This window comes from Heterodontus francisci, chromosome 25 (genome assembly GCF_036365525.1).
Source record: "Heterodontus francisci isolate sHetFra1 chromosome 25, sHetFra1.hap1, whole genome shotgun sequence".
In the NCBI taxonomy this organism is placed as follows: Eukaryota; Metazoa; Chordata; class Chondrichthyes; order Heterodontiformes; family Heterodontidae; genus Heterodontus; species Heterodontus francisci.
This window is the reverse complement of record NC_090395.1, coordinates 54,403,910-54,428,890: the sequence shown is the minus strand read 5'-3', so window position 1 is coordinate 54,428,890 and position 24,981 is coordinate 54,403,910. Positions and strand designations below refer to the sequence as shown.

General features: G+C 42.2%; 1 protein-coding gene across 4 annotated transcripts in view; it reads left to right on the top strand.

The window, feature by feature from the left end:
• Positions 1 to 24,981, top strand: part of LOC137383874 (cadherin EGF LAG seven-pass G-type receptor 2-like) — a 329,833-nt gene that overhangs the window by 86,824 nt on the left and 218,028 nt on the right. For all 4 annotated transcript variants that reach the window (XM_068057224.1, XM_068057223.1, XM_068057222.1 and 1 more), the window contains exon 2: positions 16,457 to 17,095. In XM_068057224.1, coding sequence (XP_067913325.1) covers positions 16,457 to 17,095 — 639 coding nt within the window. The remainder of the gene's footprint in view (positions 1 to 16,456; positions 17,096 to 24,981) is intronic.

The window sequence follows — 24,981 nt, the reverse complement described above, 5'->3', positions numbered from 1 at the left end:
GGAAGGGGGAGAGGCCGGAAATCAGAAATTGGCGGCCCATCTCTGCTTAATGTTGACTACAAGATTCTGTCCAAAGTCCTCGCCAGTCGGGTCAAGTCTGCTCTGGAGTTGGTGATTCACCCTGACCAGACCTGTACTGTACCCGGCAGGAAGATCTCTGATAGTCTTGCGCTACTCAGGGATATGATCACCTATGTACGGAATAGGAGTGTGGACACCTGCCTCATCAGCTTGGACCAGGAGAAGGCTTTTGACAGGATATCCCACACCTATATGATGGACATATAGAACATAGAACATAGAACATACAGCACAGAACAGGCCCTTCGGCCCACAATGTTGTGCCGATCCTTTGTCCTCTGTCAAGGACAATTTAATCTATACCCCATCATTCTCCTTTATCCATATACCTATCCAAAAGCCTTTTGAAAGTCCCTAAAGTTTCTGACTCAACAACTTCCCCGGGCAAGGCATTCCATGCCTCGACCACTCTCTGGGTAAAGAACCTTCCCCTGACATCCCCCTTATATCTCCCACCCTTCACCTTAAATTTATGACCCCTTGTAACGCTTTGCTCCACCCGGGGAAAAAGTTTCTGACTGTCTACCCTATCTATTCCCCTGATCATCTTATAAACCTCTATCATGTCACCCCTCATCCTTCTCCTTTCTAATGAGAAGAGGCCTAGAATGTTCAGCCTTTCCTCGTAAGACTTATTCTCCATTCCAGGCAACATCCTGGTAAATCTCCTCTGCACCCTCTCCAAGGCTTCCACATCCTTCCTAAAATGAGGCGACCAGAACTGCACACAGTACTCCAAATGAGGCCTTACCAAGGTCCTGTACAGCTGCATCATCACCTCACGGCTCTTAAATTCAATCCCTCTGCTAATGAACGCTAACACCCCATATGCCTTCTTCACAGCCCTATCCACTTGAGTTGCAACTTTCAATGATCTATGCACATAGACCCCAAGGTCTCTCTGCTCCTCCACATGCCCAAGAACCCTACCGTTAACCCAGTATTTTGCATTCATGTTTGTCCTTCCAAAATGGACGACCTCACACTTTTCAGGGTTAAACTCCATCTGCCACTTTTCAGCCCAGCACTGCAACCTATCCAAGTCCCTTTGCAGACGACAATAGCCCTCCTCGGTATCCACAACTCCACCAACCTTTGTATCATCTGCAAATTTACTGACCCACCCTTCGACTTCCTCATCCAAGTCGTTAATAAAAATCACAAACAGGAGAGGACCCAGAACTGATCCCTGCGGCACGCCACTGGTAACTGGGCTCCAGGCTGAGTATTTACCATCTAAGACCACTCTCTGCCTTCTATCAGTTAGCCAATTCTTAATCCAACTGGCCACATTCCCCACTATCCCATGCCTCCTGACTTTCTCCATAAGTCTACCATGGGGGACCTTATCAAATGCCTTACTAAAATCCATGTACACCACATCCACTGGTTTACCCTCATCCACTTGCTTGGTCACCTGCTCAAAGAATTCAATCAGGCTTGTGAGGCAAGACCTACCCCTCACAAAACCGTGCTGACTGTCCCGAATCAAGCAGTGTCTTTCCAGATGCTCAGAAATCCTATCCCTCAGCACCTTTTCCATCAACTTGCCTACCACCGAAGTAAGACTAACTGGCCTGTAATTCCCAGGGTTGTTCCTATTCCCTTTCTTGAACAGGGGCACAACATTTGCCACCCTCCAATCACCTGGTACCACCCCCGTCAGCAGAGAAGATGAAAAGATCATTGCCAGCGGCTCTGCAATTTCATCCCTTGCTTCCCATAACATCCTTGGATATACCCCGTCAGGCCCGGGAGACTTGTCTATCTTCAAGTTATTCAAAAGCCCCAACACATCTTCCCTCCTAACGAGCACTTCCTCGAGCTTACCAGTCTGCTTCCCACCGTCCTCTTCAGTAATACACCCCTTCTCATTCGTAAATACCGAAGAGAAGTACTCATTCAAAACCTCACTTATCTCTTCCGGCTCAACACACAGTCTCCCGCTATTGTCCTTGACCGGACCTATGCTCTCCAAAATAGGGTTTGGGGAGGGAATCTGCAATTGGATCAAACTGCTCTACACAAACATCAGCAGTAGCACAGTCTCAATCAATGGGTGGGAATCAGAAAGTTTCCTGATCCAATCTGGAGTCAGACAGGGCTGACCTTTCTCCCCAGTCTTGTTTGTTTGCTGTATCGAGCTTTTTGCTGAGTCCATTAGGAAGGATGCGGGCATAAGCGGGATGACAATCCCAGGCAGCGGAGGCACTCAGATAAAAGCCTCCCTGTACATGGATGACGTCGCCGTCTTCTGCTCGGATCCGCTGTCTGTGCGCAGACTGATGAGCATCTGCAGCCAGTTCGGACTGGCCTCAGGAGCCAAAGTTAACTAATGCAAGAGCAAGACCATGTTCTTTGGGAACTGGGCTGACCGATCCTTTGTCCCCTTCACTGTCTGGTCAGACTACCTGAAGGTGCTGGGGATATGGTACTGGAGGGCCGGGGTGTGTTCCAAAACCTGGAAGGAGCGAGTAGCCAGGGTACAACATAAACTGAGCATGTAGGAGCAGCGATCTCTCTCCATTGTTGGTAAGAACCTGGTCATCAGGTGTGAGGTGCTCACATTGTTGCTGTATGTGGCGCAGGTCTGGCCCATACCCCACTCCTGCGCCATGGCGGTCACCCGAGCCATTTTCTGCTTTATCTGGAGATCCAAAATGGGCCGGGTCTGGAGGGACATTCTGGATAAGGGTGGGAAAAATGTACCCAACGTCGCCCTCATCCTGATGACTACCTTCGTGTGCGGCTGCATCAAGCTGTGCGTAGATTGCCAGTAAGCAAACACTGTCACTACGTGCTGAGCTTCTATCTGTCCCCGGTGTTGCAAAGGATGGGTCTGGTCACATTGCCGCGGAACGCTCCATCCAGTTGGACCGTGCTGTACCACCTATCCTTCGTGGGAAAGTTTCTGTGGGAAAACACCTTTGACCGCCAATCCATATCCTCAAGGCCCTACGGGAAAAGGAGATGGTGGATCCTGTCGGATGGTTCCCTGAGCATACTGCCAAAGTCATTTGGCAGAATGCTTCATCACCAGAGCTTTCAAACAAGCACCAAAATGTAGCTTGGCTGGTGGTGAGAAGAGCCCTCCCTGTCAAATCCTTCCTGCACGCCTGGAGTCTCGGCCCCTCCACATGCTGCCCTCGAGGTGGCTGTGGTGAGGAAGAGACAGTTGCCCACCACCTTCTGGAATGTGTCTTTGCAAAGCAAATGTGGAAAGAGATGCAGTGGTTTGTGTCAAGGTTCATCCCAAGCAGCTCTGTAACAGTCTGTGCTCTACGGGCTGTTCCCAGGGACGCACACCAAGATAAACATCAACTGCTGCTGGAGGACCATCAATTCGGTGAAAGAGGCTGTTTGCTCTGCCCAGAGCTTGCTGGTCTTCCAGTGCAAAGAGTTGTTCACGACCGAGTGTTGCAGACTGGCACATTCCAAGGTCCAGGACTACGTGCTGAGGCATGCAGTCAAGCTCGGGGCAGCCGCTGCAAAGGCTCATTGGGGAAAGACCACTGCGGAAGGTCCTCCTGCTGAGCTGAGGGGCTGGACACATGGGAAACCCCTCGGACTGTATACACCAAATATGGGTTTGCTGTAAAATGTACATGGCATGTAAAATGGAATGGAAGGGTTGTGAGGCAACTCACTCCCGTATTGAAGAAAACTGATTTCCTTTGCTCTTTTTGGAATGTCAACCTGTTTTGAACTGTTTGGTAATTTTTTTAAAAGATATTTTTAGGAATAAAAGTACATTTTTGGAGAAAAAAAGTGTTCTAACAATGGCCTACCTCTTGATCTATGGCCCACCATCACCATTTTCTCTTGCATCACCCTCTGGACCTTCTCCCTCAGCATCCCTGTCTTTCCACCTCAGTTCCCGCCTTCAAAATCTTTCTTAAGACCCTCCTCGTTGACTGTACTTTTAGTCTGTTTCTGATCTTCATCCCTTTTATCCTTTCCTGCTGAGTGCCTATTAAGTTGTTGTACATCTGGTACAGTGTACATGGTACAGAGTGATGAATAGTGCCTGCTGCAAGTGGTGATATGTGGATGGCCAGAGTTCCTGCTCTTGATCACTATTCAGTGAGTCCTGCTGGAAATTGTGCATGTGTGAATATCATACAGGATTGGACTGAGAGGGGGAATCAGTCATGGTTCCTGCTCCTGATTGTTATCCAATAGCTACTGCTAGAAAGTTTGTTTGTGTGGAGGCCAGCTGAATCAGACTCAACTGAAATACTCCTCATTGTCAAATAGCCAGCTGTTACTCACTATCTAGACTCTCGTATGAGAAATGGTCGCCTGCGTTGAGGTACAAGAGGACGATCGATACATGCTGACCTGTTCCCTGGGTTGAGTCAACACCTTCAAGAAAGGAGGGGAGAAAACTGGAGGAAAGAAATTGATTAGATTTTGCATCTGTGAATTATGCTACAATTTACCATGTTAATATGTAAAGGTCCCTGAGAACTGAGTTGATCTGTTATTTCCTTCTCATCTATTTTTGTGATGTTTCCAAAAAGAAGCCATAATTGTACTTTTTTGTGGATTGTCATTACATATTTATTAACTGGAACACATGCAATGACATTCAGATCTGGCACAAAACTGTCCCGAAATACACCTGCAGGCTTTCCTGTTTGTGCCACTCCTGAGTTCACTTCTATTACATGCTCTTGATTTTCTGTCTTGACATGGAAGCGTTTCTCATCTGTGTTTTGCCTCCTGTAGCTCCTGTACACCACATACTACACTGCCAACCTTCCTTGTACCACATAACTGTGCTAAATTGATCAAGTTAATAAGAAAAGTGACTTCCGAATCCCACAGCAATGTTTTTAGTGTAACCATGATTATGTCCAAAAAAGGGCCACGTTCATGAAACTGCACTTGGATTGCAGGACAGCCAAAGGGAGCTAGCCTTTGTTCTTTCTGTGTACACTGTCTCAGTCTCTGACACTTAATCTTTCTCTGGCTGCCAAGCATGCTGCTTTTCTATTTTTGACTGCAATAAAAAAAACGAACTACCTTTTTTCAAGCTCTTGTCTAAGCTATATTTTATGCTATCTTTCAAATGCAAATAACGTTGCTGTGAGATCATTTGTCCCCATGTTCCAGTCCCTCCGAAGGCTATAAAACAGTACAAGCCCCACTGAGATAATTCATTTGGGGCTCTGTTTTGACCAGAGTTTACTCCTACATTTTATGAAGACCAATTGTTGTATATACTACAGTTAAAGGTTCTTTTTGTTGCTCTGGTGTACATTGTACCTGTTTTTAGTTCGAAAGAGCCAATAATGCAGATTGAAATATTTCATCAAATTCTTTCTTTATGGAAGATATTAAAATATCTTTTTTTTTTGTATGTGCTCCTTTTGCCAGCTTTCTTGCTTTCCCTCCTCTTTCTTCTCCTCCTTTTCTGAATGCATTAACTCCCCAGGCACCAATTTCCTCCAGTACCTCCCAAGTAACCAATTTACATGTGTGAGCGTGGAATGGGAGCTGATCAATGTACTCAACCCAAGGGACAGTCCCAGCTAAATCCAGTCCTGTCCCCCTGCCACTCAATATCTGTACATGCACAATCCCAGCAGGAGCTACTGGATACTCATCTGAACCTTAACCAGTCTTTTCTCTGTCAACCCAAAGACACTAAGACTAATTGTAGTACAACACCTGCCACCGTAACTGATATTAGTTCACTAAAGTCTTCTAAATTTTGGGACATTTTTTAACTGATAAGTATATACCCAGAGATTTTTGATCATTTTACTTTGCTCCTTTTCCCATTCATATGAATGAAAGTCTGATTTTTGTTAGCAGTGCGCGACAGACAACACTAAGTTTTAAATCTTATTGAATACAGTTCCTTCAAAACAAGAGCACTCTGATATACATTGGAGCTGCTGTAATGATATTAACTTTATATTATCTAGGATTAGAAAAGTTAACATTGCTGATTAAATCAACAGAACCTTAATAAAGTTGTTTCCCAGTTGTTCTCTGTATAAACAACAGAAAGTAACACTATAGCTATTTCCTTTTCATAAGCCAGTGGGAACTACAATGTATCTGTTCTGCATCATACTCCTCCCATAACAACTGATATCTTCTAACCAAAATGAGGAATGTATTCAGTTTCGCCCTAGGGCAAAATCTTATCCCTAACTGAATTTGGAAGGACAGGCTTTCTAGTGAAATGATGATTCAGTGATTCAATGATTACTATGAGCCAACATTTTTTTTTTGTTGCTTTAAACTTACCATTGATCCTTTCATGACAAGATTGTACTATCCTTCAGAGTTCAGACTGGCCCTGAAGTCGGGCAAAATCTGAGCGCAGAATGCAGTATATTGGAGTTATTTTACACCCTCTGAATTGGTGCGTGTTTACCCAATTGCACTTCAGAGCTTGGTTTCATGTGGGTATAGTTACACATGGATATCCTATGATATGGCCAATCTTTCTAAAATGACCACTGTCAGCTGTTACCCAACTCACTTTACCAACAAGAGGTTTGCTCTTGGGGGTGACAAAAAAGTGTGACAACATCAGGGCTCCTTTGGTTACTCAACTGGTGAAAGTGATATCTAATTGAGTCATTCAGGGTAGAAGGTTGTCAGTTTAGTTCCCAGTCTTCACTGAGTTATCTGCTGACAGCTGGGGTGGCAGTGTCGGTGCTAAAATTGACCTTTCTGCTCTTAGGCTAAGAATGGGGAAATATCCCATTGCTGGCCTCTTGCCTACTGCCAGTGTTCTCCTGGCCAGCCTCCATCTCTACTCCTTCACCAAGACAACCTATTTCCATCTACACAACATTGCTGGTCTCCGCCCTGGCCTCAGCTCATCTGCTGCTGAAACTGTCATCCATGCCTTTACTACTCCAGACTCAACTACTCAAATGGTTTCCTGACTGGCATGCCATTTTCCACCCTCTGTAAACTTGAGCTCATCCAAAACTCTGCTGCCCATGTCCTGACTCCCACCAAGTCCTGTTCACCCATCATTTCTGTGTTCGCTAACCAACTTTGGTTCGTGGATGAACAACACCTCAATTTAAAAATTCTCATCCTTGTGTTCAAATCTCTCCTTGGCCTCACCCCTCCCTATCTCTGTAACCTTCTCCAGTGTTAGAAAAACTTCCAAGCCTGTTTGTGAAGAAGATACTGAGACTGGGATGCTTTGGTGGAGATTGTTTATTGCTTGCCACAGAGCTTACTTCTGCTCTCCAAACAACACCCACAGCCAGTGCTGGCTGGCTCTTTATATATACATACTTGAATACAATTAACTAATTGACGTCCAACGCCTATTCACCCTATTATCTTGACTATTATCTTAACTACTGGGTATTTATCATCCATGAACAGAACTTCAGACCCTAACATCCAGTCCCACAACTCCGATGTTCGTATTCCTCCAATTTTGGTTTCTTGTGCTTCCCTAAATTCCTTTGCCCTGTCAGTTAGTGGCTGTGCTTTCAGCTGTCTGGACCCCAAGCTGTAGAATTCCCTAGCTAAACCCCTCTGCCTCTCTACCTCTGTCTCCTCCTTTAAGATGCACCTTAAAACCTATCTCACACCTGTCCTAATATCCCATGTGGCTCAGTCAAATTTTATCTCATTACCCTCCTGTGACGTATGTTGAGAATATCTTGCTATATTAAAAGCACTATATAAATGCACGTTTGATGTTGGAAGCAAACATGTGCATACATAAGGTGAGGACATGTGATGCAGTCCCCCTTCCCCCACAGTTGTGTAACCTGCCCATGCCCCTTGAGATTACATACCAAGATTGAGCTCTTGAGCAAATTACCAGATGGTGCTCATTGGACTGTATATTAAATAGTGTAAGCCAATATCTTCAGTGGAATGGAGAAAACACAGATTTCAATTATGAAACTTTCCCATTGAGAGCATCAATTGTAAATGTGGCAGATGTACTTGATTATACAAATTTCATATACTGAGATCAGATTACATCACTAGAGCAATTTGTGGCATAACTGTAACTTTAATTGATTTACAAAATAAATATGAAATTGATGCATATTAGCAAGGATCCTGTGTGTCTGTGCGAGCGTGAAGGAAGCAACATAATAATGGGTTTCACCAACCTGAACCACATGTTAGGAGCAAACTTCCCAAAGGATATACTTTCATTCTGAAGTTGAGATTTTGCTCTAATAGTTAATGTTGGTAATATTTCCTCCAAGCCTCACGTCTGACCTTCCACTTTCCCAATTGGTAACCATCATTCTGAAATGCTCAAGGCTTTCTGGAGCTGTCAGTCACAGATCCAAACCAGAAGTGCAATTTTACTGCAGCCTGCTGAATCCTGGAACTGTTTAAAAAATCAAATCATATTTTCAAATGTCACAGTATCAAAACTGATTATTGTAAATTACACTGGCCCAGATTTTGCTGTCAAAATAACAGTGAAGCTAATGGCGCTTATTCTTAGTTTGGTGCAAATGGTGCATCTACTTCAGGCGAAGGGCAGCTGCATGGTTAAATGCAAAAATCCAAGCATTTCTGTCTGAGTTCCACTGCTGTCCTGTTGGCTTTGCAGAAATGACATTTTACTGTGTCTCACCATTGAAATGTATTTAATGTTGTGAAGTTGCTGTATTTGTGTGGTTTATACGAACTAAGCATGCCTTAGAAAGTTAAGTCATATCATTTCAAGTCTAAGAACCCTTTCAATGCCATGGTTACTGCCAATCACCTCTCTGCAACTGAAAATGAACTATTACAAGTGTGGAGACTCATTCCTTCAGGTTTTAATTGTTGGAGATTTTAAAAATGTAATATGTAAATTTTTCTTTTCTGTCCCTTTTCTTTTCTCTCTCTTGATACAAATTTCTTCCCCTCTCTTTATTACTCTTTCTATACTTGATTTGACATTAAATTCACCCATCCTTCTCAGTCCTTGTGCTGTTTATTTCACAATTGTTCAATCTTGATTGGTTAAGGAGATACTCCGTTGTTTGACCTGTTCACTTAGGTCCCAGATGTCTTGTTTCTCTCACTGACATTACTAGCCCACGCTTTCAACAACTTGCCAAGATACCGGGCAAGTCTCACTAGTGGCAGACAGTGTTAGATGCCTGTACAGCAAAATCTGTTCTACTATTTGGGATTATTTGTGCTACAAATTGGTTTTAACTGCAAAGCTTGAATCTCCCTCCCAACTAAAAATGTAGAAAGATTGCGTATTGGGGTTAAAATTCATTTAAGTTTAAGAGAAAGACTTCAGGGTCATATGTAAAAATATAATTAAAAATAATTTGTATTTTGTGTGTGCAATTTTACAGAGACATTTGGTTTTAAAAGGATTCTCCTCTTGGGAGCTGTCATGTACTAAAAGTAGATTAAAATCTACTCGGGCCTTTTGATTGAGTAAGGAACATCATCGTATTAATTGAATGGTGCCTAAAGAAATGAGTGTGAAGAAGATTAAATTGTGTAAGATGTAAAATGGAGCATTTTTAGACTTGAAGTGAAGTTAGCACAGTGTGAAATTGTAGATGAGCTTATTGCTTTCGCACCACTTCAGCATCATCCCTAAAGCAAAAGAGCATAAAGATACCAAACATTATTTCTCTCCTATCTAATGGAAAGACTCACCTTTCTGTCCAGATAGGTGCACTGTGCGCTGATGAATTAGAACAGTGACAGGTATTTATATCAGAGGGGCTTATCTGGAATGTACTACCTGAGAGTATGGTGGAGGCAAAATCAATTGAGGCTTTCAAAAGGATGTTGGATAATTATCTGAAGAGAAAAATGTTGGAGGGCTACAGGGGAAAGATGGGGGAGTGGAACTAGTTGAGTTGCTCTTGCAGAGATCTGGCATGAACACAATGAGATGAATGTCCGCCTTCCATGCTGCAGCCATTCTGTGATTCTATGTGGTGGCGTTATTGGTAGTGGGGGAGCTGGTGGAGATGAACACTGGGCAGGAAATTTAGGGAAGTGTGAGAGGGAAAGCCAAAGTGCACAGTTTGAAGAAGTCAGTTTTAAGATAGGGATGATATCTGTTTTTATGGCTCCCTCTCCTTCCAATTATGAGGGTGATGAGACAAAAATTGGGAGTTTGTTTTAACATGGGTCAATTGCAATACTTCATGCAAGTGTGCCTGTTGACACTTGCCATGTTCTGTAATCTGCCTTTGCCTTGTTTATGTCCTGCACTTTGTTTGGAGAAGGACTGCTTTGATTCTGTGGGATGTTTGTTGATCCTCATTTGAACAAACGTATGTTATTCTTGTGTTTACTGGCATTTTTCTCTCAGCAACTGTAATTAGCAACTCATCCTGTTTTTAGTGGTTTTAGCCTGAGTGCTGAGTGTTCCTTCAGGCAAGAGGTTTTCTTAGTATCAATTCAGTCATTTTATTTCTTCTTTGACTCCCAAACATTAGTCTTCAGTAGAAAATAAAATAAAATTTAAATGCTAGGAATCTGCAATAAAAAAAGAGAAGTGCTGTAATTGGATAGTGCGCCTGTCAACATGTGATAACAGATAAGTTAGGTTGATATTTCAAATTGAGATCCATCATGAGAACTCTTTGATATAAACTTTATTATTAAAACAATGCATTTGTATCCTTGTATCCAGATAATAGACATACACCTCAATTTATCAATTGAGAATCAGGCTATGATGAGTAAAGTGAAATATCTTGTTGACTATTTAGTACCTTATGCTAATATTTTCAAATGATTGCTGAATGATTTGGTGAATACACCAAATGGATAAATTAATAAAAAAAACACCCCGTTGTGAAACAAGCAGGCAAATCTGAATCTGTGTAAATTATATTTGTATTTTAAGTCCTCTGAAGTTTGCTTAACTTTGAGGAATTTAGTCTTGATGGAAATCGTAAATAACCATCAGTATTATTGGACATAATCAATGAAATAGCTGTGACAAGATGGCATAATATTGGTACACATTTAACTTTAACACATAGTGCTGCACAGTGGTAGGTTGAAGGGTTGTGTCATGACAAAGCTTTCCCATTGTACAGATAGGAAAATAGGAACAATAGAAACAGTAGGGCATTTAGCCCCTCAAGCCGCCTTCGCCATTGACTTAGATCATGGCTGATCTGTGGCTCAACTCCATTTGCCCGCCTTAGCTTCATATTCCTTGACACCCTTGCCAAACAAAAATCTTAGTCTCAATCCTAAAAGCCCCAATTGTCCCAACATTTTGAACAAGAGAATTCCACATTTCGACTACCCTTTTGTGTGAAACATTGCTTCCAGAGTACACTCCTAAATGGTTATGTCCCCTCATTCTTGACTCTCCCGCCAGTGGAAACAATTTCTCTATGACTGCAATATTAAAGAATCAGGAAACTGGCACTGAAAATAGAAACAGTTACAGTCCTGCGGGCACCCTATCAAGTTTTTTTTAATCATTTTCGACATCTCGATCAGATCACCCCTCATTCTTCTACACTCGGAGGGATAGATGCCAAGTTTACACAACCTGTCCTTATAATTTAACCCTTTAGCATCGTGTAATCATTTTGGTGAATCCACATTGTGGCCCTTTGAAGGCCAAATATCCTTCCTCAGGTGTGGTGCCCAAAACTGAATGCAATTCTCCAGTTGGGGTCTGCTGCAAAGCACTTTGTGATGACTTGAGATCAAGAAAGGTGCTACATAAATGCAAGTTCGTTCTTTCTGTTACTGGGTTCTGTTTGTAGTTGGCCGTCTGGTTTAATTTATAAAATCTCTACCTTTAATCACCCATGTGAGAGGCAACTAGATATTCTGTGCAGGATTTACCATCCAGTAACCCACCAATACAATTGCCAAATTCATTCCCAATGTATGTTCAGAGGAATGAGACAATGCTGGTGTGCTTTTGTACATTTTATGGACATGTTCTTGGTGCAAGAATATTGTCTGTAATTGTGAATGGAGTTAAAGTGAGCACAGAAGTTTTGGTTGAACTCAAGCCTGCTTCATCTTATGCTGGGGACTCTTGTGGAAATCCCACTGGACTCCAATGTAGGGAACCAGGTTGACCTCTGCTGCAAATCATTTATTCAAGTCTTATGGCATCAGATTCATATGACATTGCATTCTACCAGGACCTGTAAATGGCCTATCCACCCAGCTGCCAATTGAGGCCTTTAACTGGGCAAATAAACCCAAATTAAGGGCCTCTCCCTACTGCCACTGCAATTAGCTGTGTGGCGGGTGGCCCGTCACCGCACGGCCTGTGGCCTCGGTCCAGCATTGCTCCTGGGCCTCCAGTAGGTGCTCCTCCAGCAGCAGCCACTGCCTCCGTGGTGGTGCGGCTCAGTGGAAGAGCTGCTGGCCTCTGATTGGCCTGCAGCTCTCCAAGAGTGCGACTTCTGGCGACAGGGTCTTTCATCCTGTGGAAGGCTCATCGCTGTTCTCTTAAGTGCCTGATTGACACTCGATTCGGCGGGCCTTCCGCAGAAGAGGCGATGCAGGGTTCTTGGTGTTGCCTTTTCTGCATGTTGAGATCCTCGTCACCAACATAAAATCCTGGCCAGTGTGCCTTCAGTTTCATGCTTTCCTTCCTCAGGCTTCCCATTCATTTTGTTTCTCCATTTACAGTGTAGATCTACCCTGAACCCCTCCCTGACCTCAAGTAGTGCTTTTTTTTTGTGGTTGCAGTTGCCTCTCCTTTTCCATGTGGTGATGGGATTCTGCTCTTCTCATTTTGTTCAGTGGTTTCTCTGTTTTTCTTTCTGATCTTTCCTTTTGTTTTCTATAACTTTGCTTAGGCCGGGATTTTGTAAGGCTTCCTGAGCGGGTCGTGAAGGGTGATGGGGGGAAGGTGGTGGGTGGCAGGACGGAGGACCCATTGCCACTCCATCACCCAGCGATCATCCCAGGGTTGGGATTGGACAACTAGCCCAGAGGCCAATTGAGGCTCTTAAATAGCCGATTAACAGCCAATTAAGGGCCTCTTCCTGCTGCTACTGGGATATTACCAGTGGTGGAGGGCCCTCTGCCAGGCAGTGAGGATGCCTTGTAAAATGAGGTACTCTCATTGTGGGCTTGGGGTGGGGAGGGGGGTCCTCTTTCATAGGCAATTTGTGGTCCATGGGAGGACCCCCACCAGGAACAACATTACACCCTGGGATCTCCCTGGAGCCTTCCGGACTGGCCCCGGTGACCCTGCCTCACCTATCTTTTTGTTCTGGGGTTCCAGCACTGGGCCTGGGTCCGAGGCTCTGCAGTACCGACAGTAGCCAATACTGCTGAGTTGCCGGCCCTCTGACTGGCTGGCAGCTCTTGGAGGTGGGATCTCCATCTCTTTAAAGACTTTAAATGGACGGTGATCCTGCCTCATGAAACTTTGACTTAAAAAGACCGGAAGATCGCTCTGGTCGGGGATGGATGGGGGCACGATAAAGCAGAGGCAGGGTTCTCCCCGCCTTTTTGGTTTGACACCAGGCGCCCCATCTCCAGCACAGAATCCAGCCCTTATACTGGCTGTGCTCTGCAGCACTTTTTATTCTTCCAGACTTCTGCAGGGATTCTGGGCATATCTTGATCTAGCTTCTAAATGTTTTTACCTTACCTACAATTGCTAATTTTTAAAGGTTTGATGGATTTTCTGCGTGGATTTGTGAGGTTGTTTGCTTTTTGTGCATGTTTATGTTTTGTATGCCTGGAAAACTTTTTATTGATAAATTGGTTTAAAAAAAAAATCCTTCTAACAGTTGGAATTTTGTTACATCATTTAATTTTTTCAGCTGGAGTCACCAAGTCTTAATTTTCTTTTCTGGGCTCATCATTTTACTCTGAACTTGTTGGACCTATTGTTTTCAAAACACTGTTCTGTCCTCCCCAGATAAAATCCTTTAGAGGAATGCTGATGACTCATCCATTATGTTCTTTTGCCGTCGGGTAGAATTTGCCACAAAACACAATTTGCAATCTAAACTAAGAATCCCTGCAGACATGGTCCTTTAACCGGACTGATTTCTGCTCTGGACAAATGTTTGAGGAATTGGATGACAGTCTGATGACAACCTACTGACATCCCGAATTATTTGTTGACTCTTCAATCATAAACTAAGTGTAACCAGACAGTTCAGCTCCAGAGAGATGGCAGTGACATTCAACTGGGAATCGGCAGGGCTGGCACAATGGGTGGTAGATTTATGTCTTCTCATTAAAGCTTTCTTCACTTTTAATCAAAGCCTCTAGAAGTGATAGTTCACTTCCAAGCAAATAAAAACATGAAATATGTCCTCATCTTTCACATATTCAGATACATTCTGAAGCTAGTTAATTGCCAAGCCCAGCAAGGTTTATAAAACTGACTTTTATCTTAAATATATGAAAAAAAAATAGTATTTGAATACATAACAGAAGTTCACGAGGAACAGGCTAAGGAAGAAACAGTTTTAGAAATCCCTTGTAGTGTAAGGCATTGAATGTTTCCAGTGTGCCGTTTTAACATTGGAAATGTTAATATTTTCACGAGAATTACTACATTTATTGCTATGATACATTTTCCAAATTTTTGATTTGGAACATTGTTCGACAGAAAATCTAATTAATATACTGTGCTACAGCTCTGTTTTGAAAGTGATCATATACTGATGATGTTGGGTGCTGATTGATGTCTATGGTCCCGGTTAACTGTAATATCTACATATCAGTGAATTTACATAGGTCACGATACTAGATATTTGCCTCATTGCGCAATCACGTGAGGGTAATGTGCTTAATATAGAATATGGCTCAGATTTTACAGACAGCGGCAAAGCGATGCCACTTACCGCTGACCTCGAAGAAAGCTGTCCATAAAGATCCAATGATATCTGAGGTGTGGATTTCCTCTTCCATGATGTCAGTTTGAATCTGGCGCCAAGTCAAGGGGACCTTCAGGTGTCCAGCAGCAGTGATGTCATCATGCAGAATAAATAGTCAATCACGTTGAAGTATTCTTACAGACAGCAAAACAGGAAGTAAAAACCACTGAATCCTTTCACATTTAATTTTAAATTTGAGGGATAGTTAAATCACTGATTGGAACATACACATGGGATTACGGTGGAAGCTAAAACTTCATAAACTTTAAAAAGTTATTATTTTAAAAATATGTGGTGTTTCTTATAATGGAAAAATTTGACATTCCGCAAATATAAAATTACTCTTTCAGGGCCAGTGAGGCTGCTTAGTGATAATTATGAACTTAGTACATCATTAAAAACCCAGTTATACCTCAATCAGCAAAGTATAACTTTTTCAAGGTTTTTTTTCCAGCAAAACGAAGAGGGTATGAGTCGACTGTGAGACCGGGTTCTGCTCCCTTAGGCCAAGGCACTGAGGTCAATTATATTGCAGCCTGATTGAGATCAGCCAACTCAGTTCAAACCAGTGATCGAGCACAAGACCTCTGCTTTGTAGGGCCAGATACCGTACTGGTTGGTGCATTTATCAACCATCATAAAACACATTTATAAGCAGCTGATGCTCTTATGAATTAATATTACTTAAGAATCCTACATCCTAAAGTGTTCATTCAATTTTGCTCTCAAGATACAATGTAAAATGAAGCATCCTCTGTTCATCCATCAGTATGAAAGAGGCTTTCATAACTTCCTTATGCCAGTTAATTTGTGAGTTATGTGTCTTTTCACACTTCCAGCAGAAGAATAGGAAAATCACTGATGCAGTGTTTTCTATCAATGACTATGCTAAGATTTTCTTGATTTTTGAGACTGATTATCAAATGGTGATTTATGTCCAAATATATGTTGATTTTTTTTGACTATATAAATATTAATGGAAGAGGCATAGACTACAGACAAGTATGCAGATCTAAATTGGTATTGGGGTTGTTCCATATAAGTGAATGCAGAAGTAATGTTACCCCACACAATGACTATCATTACTTAATAGATGTGTTTTTTTTCTAAGTCTTGGCCATTCATGAAAATGTCTGGAATGTTATTCAGGTTGGTTATTTCAGGGGCAAAACATCAATTTTTAATCATTTTTTGAAAAAAGGTAAGATGGTTGACACAAAGTAGTATGTTATGGCAATCTGTATTTGCTATGAAGGTCACAGATTTCAACAAAATTAGATACCTGTAAATTAGCATGAATATTGAATGCACCCAACCCAGTTCTTTTTTCCCTCAATTTCAAAGGAGAGCTTAAGTCATTTATTTTACTTGAGTTTATGCTTCTGTTAAAAGAGGGGATAACAGGAATTTGATATAAAGGGGTTGAGAGTTCATACAAATAACATAATTTACAGTAATTTATAAGCTATATTCTTTAGATTCTAGATTAAAAGGGCTTGTATAGTATAGCAGATGCCCTATGTAATAAGGCTTTTTGTCATTTTTTTCAGATGGTATTCATAGTGTTACAGCCCAGTGTACACTGCAGGTCACTATCATCACTGATGAAATGCTGAGCAACAGCATCACCTTACGTCTGGAGAACATGTCCCAAGAGAAGTTTCTTTCTCCACTCCTATCTTTGTTTGTTGAGGGAGTGGCCACTGTATTATCTGCTATGAAAGAGGACATTGTGATCTTCAACATTCAGAACGATACAGACGTCAGGGCCACTATCCTCAATGTCAGTCTGTCGGTCTTGTTGCCTGGTGGAGCCCACAATCAATTTTTCTCTTCTGAGGACCTACAGGAGCAGATTTACCTCAACCGCACTCTTCTGACAGCCATCTCCACACAAAGGGTGCTGCCATTTGATGATAATATTTGCCTTCGGGAGCCTTGCGAGAATTACATGAAGTGTGTGTCTGTGTTGAAGTTCGATAGTTCCGCCCCATTCATCACCTCAGACACCATCTTGTTTCGTCCCATCCATCCGATAAATGGCTTGAGGTGTAGGTGCCCAGCAGGGTTTACTGGAGACTACTGTGAAACAGAAATTGACCTCTGTTACTCAAACCCCTGTGGAAACAATGGGATTTGTCGGAGTAGAGAAGGAGGATATACCTGCGAGTGCGAAGAAGACTTCACAGGTGAGTTCTGGATCCGGTGCAGTTTTACTTATTGGTCCAGGTTACTGGAACATGTGAATTTGCTTTATGTGACAACTTCACAACTGCTTTTTTAAATCTATTCATTCATGGTATGTGAGCGTCGCTGGCAAGCCCAACATTTTGTTGCCCATTCTCTAATTGCCCTGAGAAGGTGGTGATGAGCCTCCGTCTTGAACTGCTGCAGTCCATGTGATGAAGGCACTTCCAAAATGCTCTTGGGTAGAGAGTCCAGGATTTTGTCCCAGTGTCGGTGAAGGAATGCTAAGACAGTTTTATGTACTTTTCTTTTTACCAATTCTCATTTAAAAAAAAAATCTAAAGAGGCTTGATAAGAGAAAATCAGTTTTCACTTCCTTTTTTTCCTGATCAATTCTTTACAGTAGTATCTACTTCGGTTACACATGATTATTCCTAAATTTCAAAAGCTGTAAGGGAATCAAATGATATGGGGATAAATCAGGAAAGTGGAGTTGATGTAGAAGACCAGCCATGATCTTATTGAATGTTGCAGCAGACTCGAGGGCCTGTGAGGCCTACTACTGCTCCAATTTCTTCTTCTTAAAGCTATTGGTGTACATATGAGTCTTTTTTTTTTAATTTGCCAATTTTTACAGTAGCTTTGCCAAACATTAGTTCCACTGCAAACAATCAGCGAAATAAACTTCAGGAATATATTCAAAAAATCAGGCCTGTGTTTGTGTTTTCCTTTTCTTTCCTATTCTCCCCTCATCCAGTTCTGAAGGTAATGATTCCTTGCTGGCTACCGGTCCACAGGCACTGGTTGCTGTCCAATACCTCGCCCAAATGGTCCTTATTTAATAGAAACTTAGTGAGTATCGACAGGCTATTTGAATGTGGGGGAACGTTACGGCCAAGACCAAACATCCTCACATAGCACCCATGGCTTCCAGCAGCGGTCTTTGATCAGGATTGAAACCCTGCCCAATTTATATTTTATCCTCTCCCACTCCCAGTGAAGAAGAAGCTCTGAGGCCAATTGCAGCACCCCTAATGCCACCTAGGCTGAGACAAGCTAACTCATCACACAACTTGGGAATTTACTGGTCCGTAATGCTCAGCCTTCAACAACTGAGGCCTTGTGGAAACTCAGAAACACTACATTCAGTGAAAGTGGGTCAACTGAAGCCCCATAATGCAAAGCAACTCCCTTCAGAAACAGCACCAAAGAGGCTGCCCAATGAGGAAGATGGCATTTGTGATTCAATTAAAATCTTTCCCTCTTATAAATTTTAAATATTGGTGGTACATTGTATTGTTACAGGATTGTTTCATCTTTTGGCCATGATTGGTGGGACAACTGTAAGATTCTTATGAGTGTGAGTGACCACAATTTAGTTTTATTTGGTCTTAGATCCATTGTGCAAAACTGCAGCAATAGAATGCAAATTGATTAAACAGCGATTACCATACAGCGAGAAAAAGAATTCACTGTGCAGTAAACTGGCTTTTCGTAGAGTGCTTGTTTTCCTTCACCAGTTTTCTTTCCTTATATCTTCGGATGTTAAAATGGTGGGTCTGCACTAGATATTTTCTTGGTTTCAGCATCATTGGTCAGTCCTGTAAGAAAACCCTGTGTCCCTAATGACCTGTAGTATACTGGTACTACTTTATGTCTGATTCAACAATATTTGACCTAGGGCCCATAACAATAAGATAGCTTGTGTACCGGATACAGTGATCTTGCATGTGTATTGGCTTGCATTTTTCCCATTTTTAGGCATGTGGACTAAAGAGCACTGGGGTGAGGTGAGGCCAATTGCAAACTTACAAACTGGTGTATTTTGTATGTAAAATGTCAATGAACAGAAAACTCTTTTTGCAGCAAGACTTAACTCTTTCCTGTTGCTCTCTGTAACTTCCAAGTAATAAATTATGATAACTTTGTTCTTTGAGATGGGCCCACCTCATCTTAGAACTAACTTGTGAAAGTGAGACACTGCCTCACTGACATCTTTGGAATGTGCTATTGATCTCCCCATTGTCTCAAAACTGATGCACATAATCATTCTAACCCATCTCTCATTCAAGAGCCCAACATATTTCTTAGTCAAACTGAGTTTCAGTGGCTCCAGGCTTATTACTAATAGGTTAGAAATGTCCGGTGGAACTTTGAGAATCTACCCTTGGTAACCTGAACATGACTTTATGCTAGAAACATTGTATATTTTATACATAAAACACATCCAGGCTAAATAGATAAAAATCTTGAAGGGTTACAGTGCTGATTGATACTGGGATACGTTACAGATTTTATTTCAAAAATTCCACTCGCTTTCTTAATTGCATACTGGAAATTTACCTTGGGCAAAGATCTGTTTGCTAAGCAAACATGGCAGATATAATGGAATGGATAGCTGTCTCTTCACCAAATTTTTAACAGAAATCCCAGTTTACTGGCCAATGTTTCGATTTCAGAAGATTAGATTATATGGAAAGGCTGTACAGCAGTCATGACACTTCGGACAACTTCCAAGGTTATGTCATCATTTTGTTCGATACCAGGTATAAAGACTTCAATTTGCAATAATGCCTGAAACAATTTCTTGTCATTTATAAGTTATGTGAGCTCTCTGTAAGGTGCAAGAAGAAGCTTGTTTTAATTTTCTAAGAGGATTTCAGAAAGAAAATTGAGAAACTTGATATTTAGGTATATTAACTTGCTTACCATGTGTCCATACTGTTATGATCAAGCGAGGAGGGGTTGAAGGGTTTCCCTCTTTTCCCTCTCTTTTTTAAACCACAACAGGTTTAATTCTTTCTAAAGTGGATGTACTGGCCAATTCAGTAGGTGTTTGATTGGTTCTTCTTGTGATTATAGCAAGTAAGTAATCAGACAGGTTTTCTTAAGCTTAACAAAGAAAGAGGTTAACTTTATTGTACCTAAACCAAACTGATGAGAATAATAAACTGCGCGCCAACTTTCACTTGCACACACACTGGAGGTTTGCACACACACAAATAGGTTACAGAGTGAGGAAAGGTAGATTGGTTGAGTTCGAGTCCATAATAAAGAGTATACAGTCTGTGGGGTTTGGTGATTTGGCTGGCTTCTAGCTGAATTCAGTGGTCCTGAGGCTTTTAGTTTGATGGGGTAGATGACTGGTTCAGTGAGTTTCTTGGAGCTAGCTTTGCAGATCATTTCCTCCACTGGGGTTTCTGAGTGTAGCCAGAGTATGCAAAGATGGTCAGGCAACAAGCAGGATTTGAAAGCTTTCAAGCTGGAATGGAGAGAGAGGGATCCCCACTTAGGGTCTGCTTATGCCAGAGTCCAGTTGCTTCTCCTCAGAGAAAACATCAGCTTAAGACCACAGATGGGGAGGGGCTCATCATATAACAGTCACTCAGTGATTCAAAACATAGCAGTTAGCAGTATTTCTCTCCTGCAAAGAAGAACAAGCAGTTCCTTTAAACGTCTTAGTTCTTGCTGGGGAATTAGCAGACATTTCGTCTCCCTCCTCACAGACCTTGCATGGAGGATACAGTGTTGCAAATTAGGTGATCTTCTTAAGCTGCTGGCAATCCTCCTGTTTGAAATGTTCTTTTAAAATTTCGTCAAAATAAAATTCAGATCTCCAGTCAGTGGACCAAAGAAAATTATCATTCAATAAAACACATTGGTGGAACAATATACATAATTCAACATTTTGTTGTACAGGACAAGAAACGTCAAATAAAATGCAAAATACTGCAGATGCCAGAAGCCTGAAATAAAAACAGAAAATGTTGGAAACACATGCAGGTCAGGTAGCATCTTTAGAGGGAGGAAGATAGGGGTAATGTCAGAACAAAGGGCTATCGACTAGAAACGTTAACTTGACCTTCATCTCTCCCCAGTTGTTGCCTGGCCCATGCAGTGTTTGCAAGAATTTTAAAAATGTATTATTGTTAGTAACATAAGCATATCACCTGTATAATGGGAAGACACAAGCTTAGATATTTCCAACCAGCATTGTTTTAATGCGAGGGTAAGCCATTTAAATTTAAAATCTGTTACTGCAAATGTTAAAATAATGCCAAGCAGAAATTTGAGGCTACAGTAAATTTATTTCTATCACAAATCTAATTACCTTTTACCTATGATGCGTCCAGTCAGCCCGTCATCAGCTGTCAATATTATTGGTCTCATGAGAGTTAATTTTAACCTTGGGGGATGGTGTAAAATGAGTGATATTGAATTAACCATGCAATATGTGCCACACAAATTTCCTATCCAATTAAATCAATGGAAGTAATTAGAATCATAGAAAAATACAACACAGAAGATGGACACTCGGCTCATTATGTCTGTGTTGGCTCTTAGAATGAGGCCCTCCATTAGTCCCACTCCCCTGCTCTTTTCCGTTAGCCCTGCAAATTTTCCCCCTTCAACCAAGGCGGAAGTAATGCAATGTTAATTCAGTCCCACTACGCCACAGGTCACAGCGTATTAGTAAAGTTTCCCATCTATCGGAAAATAGCCAAATTAAACACTCTTTGTCCCCCAGAATAAAGCACACCAAACCAGGTTTCTTTAAACAACAAAACTAACTGTTTATTAATAAACTAAATGTTAAACAATAATGAGATAAATCTATATATGAAAGGATTTTATAACTTATTCTTCCTAACCCTCATGCACACACACGTACAATTAAAAATAAATGGTTAACCGGGGATAAAAAGACTTTTCTCTTTACAACCGTTTCTTAGAAATAATAAAGTAACTGGGTTGTAACCTTCTGGTAGGATATTTCTGGGTTGGTGAGGTGTCTCAGAGTCGAATAGCCGGATGCCACTCTAGGTCTCTCCAGGCGAGGCTGACGAACAGTCTGTGATGGGTAGGCATTCACAGCACTTTGGCTGCAGCAGGCATCACACAGATCTTTCAGCGAAGGGTGTAGCAACAGGTCTACTTGGGTTTTGAAATAGCAGTCTAGCAATAGAAGCTTTCTTGAGCTTTCAGGATCTCCCAAAACATAAGAGGCAACAGGAATCAGTCCTGAGGCAGAGATCTTTCAGAGACTGGAGGCAATAGGAATCAGCTACGTTTAAAATGCAGGGCTTCCTCTCTGCAAAGCAGCCTTCCTTCACAGAGAGCAGCAGTTCTCCTTTTCCTGGGTCTTTTCCTCTTTCCAGGGGTCTTTGCCTCTCCAGGCAGACCACAGCTGCCACCTCAAATGTAGGAATTCTTTTTCCAAGAGAGGCATATCTTTTTTGAGAGTAGGGGCTGAATTTTATCAGTACGCTCCGTGGTGGTGCGTTGTGAAGTCGGTAGCCATCCAAAACAGAAGCGCTGTCGCAGAGCCCCAGTAATATTATGCTCGGGGACTCATTTAAATGGAGGGGCCGTAGTGGCCCCCACCGATGATGTTGAGGGGACGGCTGCTGCATTCCCAGCAATGGCGTCCGGCGCCATTTTTAAAGGGCTTCAAGCCCTTAGAGGAAATTTAAATGATTAACGGGACCGGTTCTTTAAAAATTTAAATAAAGATTTTTCCACACCTGCAATCCCCTCTCCTACTCACCCCCCCCCCCCCCCCAACCCCCCCAAATGCATAAACAGTTAGTTTTTTGGCCCAAAATAATTAGTTCTCAGTAACGACCTTTCCCTCCTGAACTTTATTCCCTTTGACCTTAAACCCCTTCTCACTATCCCCCACAGCCAATGAAGAAGGTTTTTCCGCTCCCCAGCCTGATAATTTGACTGCTCCCCCCTTCCCACCAGTGTCTCGCCTCAGAACTCTGTACCGAGTTCCGCAGGCGCACGGGTTGTGGCCGGCGGCCGTAAAATCGAGGTGGGACAGCTGCTGGGAGCAGGTAAGTTAATTAGCATGTTTATTACACTTATTTAAATATTTCAATGAAGGCCCTGCCACTAACTGATGGGGTGGGGTGGGGGAGGGGTGCCACACTGAGGCCTCGCCGCCGGTAATATCCAGCGGGGCCTCCTTGGTATCCTGGATCATGGCGGGCCACTCCCGCAAGCATTTTATGGGCCTCCTCGCCACGATCCAGGACACCGAGGGGCTGGTAGAATCCAGCCCTAGGTCGTTTTTTTCTCTGAACTACAAACACAGGTCCCAGCCAGCTCACTGCTCGCTGCTTCCAGCTCCCTGGTCTTTATCACACTGTAAAACTGAAACTAAAACCTGAATAATAAGTCACCTGACAGTCATAAACATTCCTGTCATTTCCCTGTTGAGCTGCTGGGAACAGGTGTCTTGCACTTTGTCCCACTCAGTTCACAATTCCAAGTTTCAGCATTCAATGTTCACAGAGAAAAATCCTTTTTCTCAAAGCACACAGAATTCTTAGCCTTCAATAAAACAAAACAAAGCTCTTGTGACAGTATTTGTCCAGTGCCCTTTTGAAAATTGTTCCTGATTCTGCTTCCACCACCTCATCAGGCAGTGCATTCCAGATCACGACAACACGCTGTGTAAAAACATTTTTTTTGCTCATCTCATCTCTGATTCTTTTGTCGATGACCTTAAATCTGTGTTCGCTGGTTACCGACCCTTCTGCCACTTGGAACAATTTCTCCTTATTTACTCTATCAAAACCTTTATGATTTTGTACACCTCTATCAAATCTCCCCTTAAGCTTCTCTGCTCGAAGGAGAACAGCCCCAATTGCTCTGGTCTTTTCACCTAACTGTTGTCTTTCTTTCCTGCACCATTCTAGTGAATCACCTCCACAACTCCTCTAAGTCCGTGATGTTCTTTCTAAAGTGTGGTACCCAGAATTGGTCACAATACTTCATCTGGGGCCTAATCTATGTTTCAGAAGTGTTTGACATAATTTCCTTGCTTTTGTAATCTATTCCTCTATAAGGCCAAGGATTCTGTTTGCCTTTTTTTTTTAACAGCCTTATGTACATACACCCCCAGGTTTCACTGTTCCAGCAAACCTTTTAAAATGATAACCATTTAGTTTATATTCCTTTGCCCCATTCGTCCTACCAAAATGAAACACTTCATGCTTCTCTGCGGTAAATTTCATCTGCCATTTATCTGCCCATTTCATTAGTCTGTCCATGTCCTCCTGAAGTCTGTTACTCTCCTCCTCACTATTTACTACATTTCTGAGTTTTGTGTCATCTGCAAATCTTGAAATGATGCCGTATATACCCAAGTCCAGGTCGTAAATATATATCAAAAATAGTAGTGGTCTCTTCCATCAGGAAGAGTAGGAAGAGGAAGGAAGTGCAGGAGTCTTCGGACCATGTGCCATTCTCAAACCAGTACTCAACAGTGTAGACTGCTGGGAGTGACAGCATCTTGAAGGAGTGCAGCCCAGACCATGGCACCAATGGGCATGGGACTGCACAGGGGCGAACAGCAAAGTGTAGAAATGCAATTATTTTAGGAGATTCCATCTAATAGCACTGCTGAACACTTCCCTCCAAATCTGAAAAAAACATCTTTTTCTGCTTTCTGTCCCTTAACTAATTTTGCATCCACATTGCTGGTGCTCCTTTAATCCCATGGTCTATAATTTTGTTAACAAGCCTATTAGGTGGTACTTTATCAAATGCAATTTAAAGCCTATATACACAACTTAAACCACAGTACCTTCATCAACCCTTTCCATTAGTTCATCACAGAACTCAGTGAAGATAGTCAAACACGATTTGCCTTTAACAAATCCTTGTTGGCTTTCATTTGTTAATCCCTATTTTTCAAGTAGCAATTCATTTTGTCCCAGATTATTGCCTCTAACAGTTTCCAACATCATCAATGTTAGACTGCCTGGCCGGTAGTTGCCGTGTTAATCCCTCCCCCCTTTTTTGAACAGACTTGTAACATTTGCAGTCTTCCAATCCTCTGGCACCACTCTTTTTCTATGGAGATTTGGAAGATTGT